General features: G+C 42.5%; 1 protein-coding gene across 2 annotated transcripts in view; it reads right to left on the bottom strand.

Moving 5' to 3' along the window:
* Window positions 1–216: 216 nt before the first annotated feature.
* The window catches only part of SYT1 (synaptotagmin 1), a 334456-nt gene continuing 321997 nt past the window's right edge, over window positions 217–12675 (bottom strand). For both annotated transcript variants that reach the window (XM_026040975.1, XM_026040974.1), the window contains exons 9-10: window positions 7688–7821; window positions 217–3250 (exon numbers count right to left, since the gene is read on the bottom strand). In XM_026040975.1, the coding sequence (XP_025896760.1) occupies window positions 3044–3250; window positions 7688–7821 (341 nt within the window). In that variant the 3' untranslated portion in view covers window positions 217–3043. The remainder of the gene's footprint in view (window positions 3251–7687; window positions 7822–12675) is intronic.

Here is a 12675-nt window from a genome sequence, read left to right as displayed (position 1 = left end):
ATAGTCTTAGGGTGATTTATTTTTTTAAACTTTAAATCAGAAGAGAAACACTAAAACATCAACAGGAAATAAAACATTTTTATTGGATATCTGTGTAATATGTATGTTATTTTAACGACAATTGGAAAACTACTGTGGGAAGTCACTACACAAAGTGAAACAAAATATAAACCACCTCATCAAAAATGAAGGTAAAATACGGCTAAAGTTGTCAGCTCGTGGGCCACGAGCGAGTATGGCAGGATAAAACACCCCAAACATTTCTACAAGATACAGAGAAAACCCACACAGAGAAACACTCAAGCAGGCAGTAAATATACACAAAGGCAACTAGGATCTTTCTACAGCATCAGATTCTAATACTTCACACAGCTTTGTCAGAAAGGTACATGTGGCTTCTTTGAGGATGAAAATGTCATCTTGGTCATCGAGCAGGTTCAGTGTCTGCGAATCACAGCACTTTACAACCGAATTCTGTGGTGACATTCAGTCTGGCAGTGTAGGAAGAGAAAGCGTTGCGAATTACCCTAGCACAATGCACCGGCGCTGGCAGCTCGAGCCCGCGGCTATCCTGAAKGAGCAACTTACAGGTTGGTTTCATGGAGCTGAATGGCTGCTCTCACGCTGGGAATCTGTCTGGCTAGCTCTTCTGCTCTTTGGTGGGCTTTGGTCCTTAAGGTTAAGATTTTTTAAAGTATTCCAGCTTGATGCTTTTGCATGTATGCGCCTGTTTAGATCGGAAAATGTCTCACTTGTGTTTTTTCCATGTTTCATGTAAAAAAATAGAAAAAATGTGTCTTGCTATTCTTACTCTTGGAGGTGGGGAGCAATTCTGTTCTTTTTTATTTATTTATTTATTTTTAATTCTCCTCCCCTTTCTTTGCTGCTTCCTTTACCTCAAGGTACTGACACTGTTGGTGTTGGCCATCCCACTGACCCCTCAGAGCTGGAGGTTGCAGAATTTAGCTTTCAGTACAGAATTAAGCGATCACATCCATCTTTTTTTTTTTTGTTTTGTTTTCTTCTTCCTCTTCCTAATAATTTGTTTTAGACACCATTGCTAAGATGATAAATAGCATCTCATGCCTCCCTCCAAAAGGTATAGCAGTTCCACATTTCTGGGGTAGCTTGTGGTGCTGAGAACAATGAATCTTCAAAGCATTATAAAGATATTCACAGCTTGGGAAGATAAACAGGGGGCCTCACAGGATGCTACGTAAGATGGAAGCGATGCCCTACATGACTCGGGGGGGACGCTACGAGCAGCGGTGCCGTCTAGCCGTAAGGTGACTGTCTACAGGAGAGAGGGCTGGGGAAGGGCGTTGGAAATGGGAAATATTGCACAGGGCTTGACAAAATGCTGCGTGGTCAACCCAGTCTCTATAACATCCTTGTCCCCTGCATGGCTCAGCAGTTCGGAATTGGTCCGCGGTAGCTAGAACGGCGTGGGCCATGCGCTCCTTCGGCAGTGCAGTAGAAGGGAATGGCAGTATTCTTACAATATCACTACGGAATAAATTGATTGCTATCCACTGAGAAAACTACATTTCTAAGCACACACGGCAGTCACAGTGATACACAGAGCAGTCTTTCAAGACTCTTATGGAATGACTAATAGCTTCATAATAGTGCCATTTACTACATAATAACATTGAAAACATTTAAAAACTCCTCCTGAAACGAGCATCTAGTATACAGAAGAGGTTGCTTCAGTTTTCTAGAACTTGTTCTTTGTTTGTTTTCACTTTTTTTTTTAAAGGACAAATTAAAACTTAAGTATAAATAGTATATAAAAGGTCACTAGCTGTTCTCTTTTGGCTTACTTTGAAGTGCATTTAGAACTATGGCTAAATTTTGTCATCTTCTGATGGGATTACAATACTGTCTGTTTACCATGAAACTATTTCGTATAATAAACTCACACTGCTATGTCTAAAAAATATTCTGCATTCCTTTCTTAGTCTGAGTTAGTATAATAAAATATTTCGTTACAAAGTCTAATGTGCAAACTCATTATCGGGTGAAATCGCGGATGGAATTCACAGTATGCAAATTTTGTATAAAGGTGATTGATAACGGAGAGCGACGCTTGGCTTGAGGGCAGCAGGGCCCCACTGCAGAACCTGCCCCCTGGGCCGCCCCCCAGCCCTGCACACCCCACACGCGGCCCCTTCGGGACGCCCATGGAGCTGCTGCCTCCTCCGGAGCTGCTTCCTCAGACTTTCTATCTAAAGCCATTCCCGCCTGTTGTGTGTTCGCTTTGGAATATATTTACAGGAAAAGAACCGCTCTCCTGGCTCCTCGAGGTCAGCCCCGGAGCTGCTCAGATCACACTAAGGTGCCCGGGAAACCAGTCTACCAAGTGGGATCTGCCCCTCCAAGATTCACTGCGGACACGGTGCCTGTTATTAGGATGGTTCAGTTGAAAGCTCAGATTTAAGTTGTCCTTTAAGATGTCAGTGTTACACTACTAGTGCCTTACAAGTTGTTTTTTTTTTTTTTTCTGGAATGCAGACGATACAATAGTTACCCTATAATATATTATCAGCTCTCCTATATCTCAGTCAATTTACATAATTTAAAATAGAACATCTTATTAAAAACATCTAGATATACACAGATTAGGAAACGCTTACAACATACAAATACACAAACTAGAAATAAATTCTCAGCATACTGGTGTATATATACAACTGTGTGATACAATAAATAATTTCTGTCATGCTCTATCTACACATCATATTGCTTAAAAGAAGAGTAGATCTGGGGGGCGGGGGGCAGTGGTGAAATGAAGCGCCCTTGGAGGGCTCTCTACATTTAAAGTTGTGCAAATTAAAACAGGGTTTTAAAAGTAACAACCGATCCGTGTCAGGAACACATGGCTGGAAATGAAAGGACCCATATTACTGAGGTATTTACAGATACTGGCTAAAGAGCACTATGTGGGCAAATGCAGAAAGGCTTCTTCTTATTTCTTCTTCTTCTTCTTCTTCTTCTTGTGTGTGTGTGTGTGTGTGTGTGTGTAACTGAAATTGGACTGCATTTACTTCTTGACGGCCAGCATGGCGTCGACCTCCTCCTCGGGCTGCAAGGTGTGCCACTGCGCGATGGGCCGCCGCGGGTTGGCCAGCATGTCCGACCAGTGCCGCAGCTCCGCGCCGGTGCTGTTGTAGCCCACAAACACCTTGCCGATGGCATCGTTCTTGCCAATCTTGTCATAGTCCAAAACAGTCACAACTATTTGCACTTTCTGCAAAGAGAGGCACGGACAGAGAGCAGTGAGCGCGCGGGGAAGGGGCAGCATCCACTCAGGCTGGAGGGCTGCAAAGCAGCCAGAGCAGAGGGCCCCCAGCACAAGGACATTCAATTCGGAGCTTTCAGCGTTTGCTTCTTGTGACCCTTCCAAATAGAAGCAGGTTCATACCCACCTCATCCATTTGCCCCCTTGCACTGAAGAACCTCATGTAGGAATCAGGCAGTGTTTTTCCCTTAACAGATAGGTAACATGTGGGTTTTGCTGTTGTTTTTGAGGAATTAGCTCGTTAGAGGTCTGCAGAGCTAATAGCAAGATCTGAAGCTAAGCTAAATGGAAAGTAGTGTAATTTAACACATCATTACTAGGTAAGCTGAACTCAGCAGGGGCAATACCCAAACAGCTCCGCTCCAAGGGATCATTGGCAATGTTTTAACTTTATCCTCTTGGTTGCCCTTCCACATCTAACCTCTGTCCCAGCAACCCAACATGCTGGTCAGCCACTTGCTGTTAAATTCAGAAAACGATGGCCCACACAGTTTATATACAGTTACATATACATTTGTGTGCATGTATATATACACATGCATGAGTGTGTATGCGTGTGCATGAATATGCATGTAACAGAGCTGAGAAAACAGCCTTTTCACTCCGGGGCAGTGGAAAGCAGTGTAAAAGACGGAGTCTCAGGGCTGTGACACAGCAGCTCGGCCAGCAGCAGTGACCTCTGGCAAACCCGGCTCAGCTCTTCCCACAGCACCTGCGAGGGCCCATCTCCTGGGGCTCATGGACCACTGCCCAGGCCYTTACATTGGGCTGTACTGCGAGGGGATGCTCGAGGTGGGTGTTCAGGCATGGGTCTGCATGCACACCACTCATTCCGCTCAATCCACTCATTCATATTGGTCAGAGGAGCCTGGGCAGCTCTTCCTCCAGCAGCGTGGTGTTTTCCTCAGCAGCATCTAAGACTTTATAGCTTTGGACCGATCTTGCTTAGCTGTAAGTGCTTGTCCTCTCACACTTTAATTTTTAAAGACAAATGTGCAGCTGTTTTCCTGACTCATCCCATGATAAATACACACAGCTCCTCATCCCACACACAGGTTTCCTTACTTGGAGAAAGAAGTGCATTGAAACACACTTCTTCCAGAAAAGTCTTTATGCTCAAACATCAGGCTTTTAAATTTAGACTTTTAAATAAAAGTAGATCCTGGAGTTCTTAGCAGCACATTTAATTTCATTGCTAGTAATAGGATGAATCTTTTTTAAGAGTAATTTACTCCTTTAAGCATGCCTGCAAGACCAGACTCATGAGGTTCCCTTAGAAGATTGTGCAAATCACTGAGCCAGAGAAAGGGATGCTTCCAACAGGCACAGAAGTATTTACATAGCTGCTGATGACAAAAGGGCACCTCTGACTCAAGACTCTCTCACAACAGCACTCATTTGCATTTCCATTTGCAATATCCTCCCTTTTAATATTGATAGTACCTTCCCAAATTCCTCCCCAAATGAACATCTCTGTTGTAGATGCATAGTACAATCACAAATAGAGAAAGCAGGCATGAGGCTTTTATTTCAGGGGACCAAAAAGGTGCCTGCTGTACCTAGAAGATAGTTACTATTGGCTTTTTTGTTGTTGTTAATGATAGCAAAACAAAGGGCATTGTAAGGAAAGATGCATTTATCGATCCATAAAGCAGTCAGAACAGCTGGCTCTGACGATTAACACTTGAGATGCCTTTTGGCTCACGGAGTCTGGCTTAAACATACAAGGAAATGTGTGAGCATCTCTGCCCCTTGGTCCTGTACATTGAAGAAGCAGCTGTAGTGCCAAAACCAAGTGATGCTAGTGAAAAGCATCCCTTCTGCTAAGCTACACTGTGATGAGATAAGTTTCTTTGGTGAGAAGGGGCACTCCTGGGAGCAAAAGGTTCTGCAGACACGATCACTTTGCTACATACAGCATGTGCTTGGTGGCAAAATGTGATTAATCTGCCGTGATCAATCTGGCTCAGCTTCGCAGAGGGAGCTTCCATTGCCTTGTGAGATATAACTTCACTTCCAAGGTTGCGCTTTGAAACCTGGTGCTCCACTTCTTCCCACTATTCCTTCTTCTGTGACAGKGCACAGCTCTAACTATGCACTTACACACCCTTAAGAACCAGAACCTGTATTTGCTATTAAATTGTTGAAAAATGTTGATGTGGGCCTCTTTTGAAATTGTCTGGCTGCACTGCTCTGGAGCTGCTTTTAGCACAAAATCAGGCCATCTCTCTTGTCTTTGCTTTCAAACCATCATGAAACGCGAATAACTGTTATTTTCTTATTTGATAGTGAAAGTTTGCTTAATGACTTATGCATGAATTACCCAAAGGTCACAGTGATTCTTACACTATTAATTCTAAATAACATTTAAAATGTGTTCTTTTTCWAATGATGAAATCACTTTAGAAACCATAATGAAATCATTTCTAAATAGAGTCTTTTATAACTAATTTCAAAAAACACTGGCATATGACCAAAGCCCATAATTACAGATTTTAAACTGAGGCTATATACTGAAGTAAATAGCTCTAAAGTCAGCCCAATAAACCTGCCAAAATATAAAGCAAAATTCTGTTTCTAAAAGGCTTATGACCACTTTTCAAAACATGTTTAGCATTAGAAGACGAAATGGCCAAGCATCTAGAAAACAAACCTACCCCTACCAAAGTTCTGGCTTATTATGATATAATATTAAGACGCTTATGAGGAAAGACTAAGYGAGCTGGGCCTGTTTAGCCTAGAGAGGAGAAGACTGAGAGGAGATCTGATCAATATGTACAAATACCTGAGGGGAGAATGTAAAGAAGATGGAGCCAAGCTCTTCTCTGTGGTGGCCAGTGGCAGGACAAGGGGTAATGGGTATAAATTGAAACACAGGCAGTTCCATCTCCGTTTGAGGAAGAACTTCTTCCCTGTGAGTGTGACAGAGCCCTGGCACAGGCTGCCCAGGGAGGCTGTGGAGTCTCCTTCTCTGGAGATCTTCCAAACCCGCCTGGATGCCGCCCTGTGCCCCGTGCTCTGGGTGTCCCTGCTGGAGCAGGGGGTTGGACTAGATGATCCCTAGAAGTTCCTTCCAACCTCATGTGTGATTATGAGATTCTTCACAATCACACTAACTTCCATTAAAGTCAATGGGAATTATGTACCACTGGACTTCCCATTTTTGGATTCCTAAATTCCACAGATACTCTATGGGATATGAAAAAAAAACCCTCCTACATGACCTAGTCATGTTTCCAAGTCACTATTCCCAGGCCTCACCTTGTCTACTACAATCCAGAATACAGACCATCACAATCCTTACTGTACTCCCATCTCATCAAGAAGAGGCTGTAAGTTCCTAAGCCTAAGATTTTTTTTTCTAAAATTGGCTCTTAACTCCAAATTTGGGCCAAGACATTAAAATCCTGGCAGTAGCAGGGAATCTAAAAATTCTTCCTTCATTATTTAAGAAGACACAGAAGTGTCACACTCCTACCACAAACCCTAGCCACATCAGAATATGTGCTTGAGGCTTTGAAGACACAGGTTGGGAGGGCAGGGATAGGATGTGRGTTTCCTACATGTCTCTACGGTGGAAAAGGACACCTCCACCCCTCCTGCTGTGGGAACAGATTAGTTAAAATTAGGAAAMGTTAAATCCCAAGTAAGAGATGACTTAGATACCTGCCTGTGGGCTACTGAGAACTAAGTCCCTGACACAAACAGCACGATCCCTTCTACTGCATTTTCTATGACAAGYGAGATGACTTCCCTCTGGAAGTATCAGCTGGCCTCTGAGGGATCCCAGTTTAGGCAGTGGGCTCTCCAAGAAGAGTCCCTGGAGAACACCTGGGACTACGACTCCACCGAGCTGCAGCCCTGCTGATACTGCAGCTCTGACCGCTGGGATTGTCAAATGTCCTCCCAAGGGACTGAGAAAACATTGAAGAAGTTTTCATGATATGGTGGAAGACTGAAAAATACTTGTGATTAAATAGCATGTTTTACTTAAGATGGATGCTGCAACGCTTTCAACAAGCAGGAAATATAAATACATAGGCAACACAAATGTGACCAATGATGGCAACTTAGCATTCCAAACAATATGGGGAAAATTGTTGCATCTTCACTATCTCCCTGTGAATTCTTTTTTTTCCAGAATCCATTTCCGTTAACACAAAATATAAGTTATCCATGTCTCACTGATGAATCAAAGCGTCCTAAGCACCGTGCATTTTATCTGCTCTCTCTTGAAGCAGTCACACTCATCTAATGCAGCACAGGGCTGGCACCTAGGTGCTAATGAAGGCATGAGCACGTGATAATTARCAAGGTTCCTGTTAAACATTTATTAGGGTTGAGAAATAGAAGGCAAAGAGAAGACAAAACACTGCTTGACATTACCTGAATTTGCTCGAAGGGTACTTCAAAGCTGAACGACTCATTGTAGTAGGGATTCAGAGTGTTCTTCTTAATTGTTGTCTTTTTCTTCTTCAGCCTCTTGCCATTCTGCATCAGGTGGATTTTCACATAGGGATCTAGAGAATCACAGAGGAGAAGAAGGGCTAAGAAAGGCAGCACTCTGCATGTTTTCAACAGATTTTAATCCTCCAGATCTGAAGAAAGAAAAAAGGAAAGAAATATCTCCAGCCACAAACACCTCATATTTACACAAAGGCTTCATTTCCTTTACCTGAAATGTGGGGAAGGAAAATAACTCCTGAAAGATTGCAAAGTGCTCCTGGTGGAATAAGCACAGGCTTTTAYTGCACTATCTCCTTAGCAGCAGGAGGCAGGCATAAATTCCCACCTGGTTTTATTCTCTGCTTCTCGAGTTGTACTGGACATGTTTTCCTTAAATGTTATTTACTTACTGGAAAAGTTTCTTTGCAATAGGGCCTGCACCATGGGGTGGTTTTCCTTAAGTGCTCCGGTTGCTGCTGAAATCAAGTGCACGGCAATGTGGGCACAGAGCATCTGGCCGCACTCTTGCTGCCTGCCACCTCTTCCCACTGCTCTCCTGGGAGGATGTGGCTGGTTTTTCCCATCTWTTCACCACCCTGGTGGGTTGTGACTGACATAGCGGCGTATCCATTAGTCTGGCGTGCAGCCAGATTGCATTTAAGGACTTTGTCCCTTAAACACCCATTCTGTGTCTTAGTGCTACATGGAGCGACAGTAAGGCTTGGGCCACAAAATCCATATAAATTATGAAAAGTTTTTGTGACTCTCTACTGACTTCCCATCGTTATTTTGTGTAATTTCTGGAGGCAAGTAACAGAGCTGATTTAGTTCCTCATCAAATATTTCTCACACAAGCAAAATTCTCATTGAGGTTGCTGCTGTGAAGTGATACCTCCGTGGTTACACTTTCAAGGGAAAGTTTGCTTGCTTAGAAAAATAGAGGTATCAGTCTTTTACCTGATGCAGGAACCACATTTCTATTTAGAGAAATAACTCACAGCTCCTCTGTCATGGTGGTGTAAATTAGCAGTACTGTCACTATGAGCTCAATCACCTTCTCCTTTTGGTCTAGGTTTAGCAAGAAACTCTGTTGGAAGAGAGTGAAGCTCAGCTTTTCCAACAACCAGCATGGTACATCCAAATCTGGGCAGGCTGCCTCTCCTGGCTTTAGGGAGCTGAGCTGTGATGTGGGTCTAGAGGAGCCTTCCCTTGAGCAGCATGGGGGGAGTCACACAAACCCCTGCCAGCCAGAAGTTGTTCGTGGTGCCAACTAAGAGGCATCAAGGGAAAGAGATTCTCCTTCCCCTCATGAGGAAAGGACAGGGGTATGGGAAAAGACAAAAGAACATGGAAATTAAATATTATCACTGCACACACACACCATCCTTCAGGACTGTCCAACAAAATTCACGCTTGCAGTATTTGGAAAGACTTGCTTTTGGCTACAGTCAAAATAGGCTCGACTGTGAAAGCCCCAGGAGCTCAGGGCAGTCGAGTTACTGCAGCAACTTGCTCGCAGTCTGCAGCACCTACAAAGGGAACATAACTTCTGCATGGACACTCCTGGCCGGCAGTCAAAAGGATAATAAGATCCAAAGACTTTTAAAAGAAAACGGACAATTTCTGACTTAGACACAGACACATATTTTAGTGGTGAGAGTACTTAGCCACTGAAATAGCTCCTCGGTGCTTGTGGTGAACTCTCCTTTGCAGAGAGTCAAGACTTCTCTCACCCCAAAAGGTACAAGTATTTAAGTTCAAGTACAAATTAAATCTGGGTATTTCCAAGCTCTATACAGGGTCCCTTTTGGCTGCTGAGTCTATGAATGAGTATTATGTGAAGAGCATTAGTGCTACCAGAAAAGCAAAAGTTGAATACCGGACTCAACATCACTGCTTATTGGGTTTTGAAGGTGAAAAACTGGGAAGACAACTGGGAAGACTGTCCCTCAACATTAGTTGATATGAGAGAACTCAGAGATCTCATCACTTTTGCAGAGGTTCTGAGCTGAATGCACAACTGTACTCTCATACAAATAAAGGACATTTTAGATAGTAATAATAAACAGTAAGAAATATCATCAGTTAAGAAGTCTGTGGTAATGTATTAAAATATGGAAATGAGATATGATGCTGTTATATTATAACTTGAAGAATTGCAGTGAGCTGAGAGGCTAATCACTGCAGGCATCTGTTGTTATTAAGGAGATTAGAATTGAAGAATAGTATTGAAACTAATTTAGCAGATACAAGAAAACAATCATTCTCTGACCTCTGTGCACATATGAACCACATACACAAACTGGATATTTATTCATATGCCCATCAAGAACTATAGTAATAGTTTATATAGTAATAGTTTATATAGCAGTTTCCATTAGCATGAAGACATCTATTAATATTTATATAAATATGTATATTTTAGAGAAAACTATTTTTAACCCACAATTTAAGTGTATATGAAGCTTGCGAATTGCTTGCACATTCACTTAAAATGATTTGCTTCTACTGGCCTTTATAGATTTTCTATATTTACATTGGCATTAGAGCAAAATCTGACCCTGGATATCTGGATGTCTGGATGTCATGGGACCAGGCAGGAAAACTGAGCTTCTGTGGCTTCTTTTTTGTGGGATAACCAGCTTCTCATGTTTGTCCATCAGATGATTTTTTTTTTTTTGAGTTAAGCTCAATGAAAGGCCAGTTTTAGTAGCACAGATCCAAATGGCACTAGATGCCACTGTAGTGCCAAACCAGCAATGGCAGCGATGCCCAAAAGAGCACAGAAGGAGGGTATCCCATGTGGGACAGTATCCTTGTGTGTTTGCTTGCTTGTTTCAGAGCAATCTGAGTGCAAAATTGTCATGACAAGCCAAGTGCAAATTAAATGTCACCTATATTAAATCGTATTTCTAATTCTACTTTCAAAGGAAAGCACTGAATAACATTTGTTTTACTAACTGCAAAAACACTGCAGAGAGAACAGGGTGTCCAGCTCGAGCAGGTGGATGTGTCAGTAGAGATTTTAGCAGAGATCTGCCTCATTAGACTGTACATCCACTTACCATTTCCTCAAGTATTCTGGTCTTATGTAGTTCTCCCCTCTCCTTATTCCCCTGGGTCTCATATATGACCCCCCAAGCCCTGCACTTCCTTAAGTTACACTCTCTGTTATCCCACCGCATTACTGCTAACTCCCTGGACTCTCCAGCAATCTCTTTGCTCACGATCTGCTCCGACAGACCAACGCACCCACCTCCTTGTGACTTCACGAATAAATCTCTGGAAAAGAAAGGTTTCTGTTGCACCGAACAGCAGAAGCTGAATTGCTTGGAGTCAATTATTGGAAGAAGGGAGGATAATCAAAAGGAAGCACAGTCTTGGCCAAGTGCCGGTCTCTAGTGATTTTTCGGAGATAAAGTTTAGTGCTAATGGAAACTGCCCTTATCTGTGCTTGTAACATAACCTCAGCACTGGCACCATTACTCACGCTGAGTAATACTTTAATATGTAAACAGTCTCACTGAATAAGTGAGACTAGTAAGGGTGACGGAACTTATACTGTAGCCCAGCTATGATAAATTGTATGTTCAGTGAACAGATTGGGCATAGAGGGTGGAATTCTTTTGCCCAAATGTAAATAAATGTCGGTATCTGGTGTGATCATCTCTAGCCAATGAAAAGAACTAGGAATTTCTCTTCGGAGAGATCACTCTGCGTAATTATCTCATCCCAGAGCAGATATCTGTCTTCGGTCCAGTGAAGTGCACCCCAAAAACATGTATTTTTCTCCAAGAAAGCCTGCAGCAATTAGCTTTGATGTAGCAGTTAYATTGCAGACCGGCAAGACTAGGAGAGGTGAACATCATGCTGCTTTTTTCCTACAATTTTGATCCCTTGAAGTAAAGAGGAATTTAGATACACACAACATCCAAAGATATCTGTAGACAGACCATGCCCACCTACATAGGAAGGATACAGCATCCAACATCCCTCTGCTAAAGGGATCTTGCTGAACAACTCGTGTTAGGCTATGTGTGGGATTAAATGAAATTCTGCTATTTATTCCCTCATTAGCTGTCTATCCATGAATGATAAAAAGCTGTAAGATTCCTAACTAATTGTGCACTGTGGATTTTACAAGAGCATCTCAAGGGAGGCTGGCTGAACAGCTTTGAAAGCACTGGGAGACCAACTGACATATTTGGGTTTTCCAGAAGTTTACAGCAAGACGCCAATACATTATTTAGAAGGTAATTGAAAAGGCATGTACTAACAGGTAAAACCTTCTTGATTCATTCGGCTGCAAAACCAATCTGCAAATAAAAGCCCTTTAGAAGKGAGGCTAGTTCATCATCACGACCATGATGTAGACAAGATGTACTTAATTATTAGAGGTCTGAAAAAAAGTAAGCTTGACATTTGCAAGAAAATACGACACCTCAGAAAAAGGAAATTACTGCTAATGGAAATATCTGAGGATAAACTGGAACCTGAGAACCCACTGTTGGTGGCACACATATATTTATTTAGCACATACGTATTTCCAYGTGTATATATGGATCTTTGGCAGAAAAATGTCAACAAAGTGCCTGGCTTGGAATGGTTTCACTACAAGGGCTTATGCTGAACACAAACATAATGACAGTGCTGATCTTTGATAAATATTTGTAAGGCTTCTGTAATCTAATCAAAATACGAAGAGCAAGCAGCCAGAAAGTTGACAAATTTGAAAAATGCTGCCGGGAAAACACTGAAAATTGATTAGGGATGCAATTATAGCCCTGAGCCTGTGCAGAGGGGGCAGTGGTTTGAAGGGGAAAAAAAAGAAGAAGAAAAAACACAGGTACACAGCTCTGTGCAATGGGATCAGGCAAAAACTTCGGCAAGCCTAGAGGAGGCCTAGCATGAGCAACAGGGGGGAAAAA

The sequence above is a fragment of the Nothoprocta perdicaria genome, unplaced genomic scaffold (assembly GCF_003342845.1).
Source record: "Nothoprocta perdicaria isolate Ctin4 unplaced genomic scaffold, notPer1 scaffold_272, whole genome shotgun sequence".
In the NCBI taxonomy this organism is placed as follows: domain Eukaryota; kingdom Metazoa; phylum Chordata; class Aves; order Tinamiformes; family Tinamidae; genus Nothoprocta; species Nothoprocta perdicaria.
Note: the sequence above shows the minus strand (reverse complement) of the source record. Positions and strands in the feature narration are given on the sequence as shown.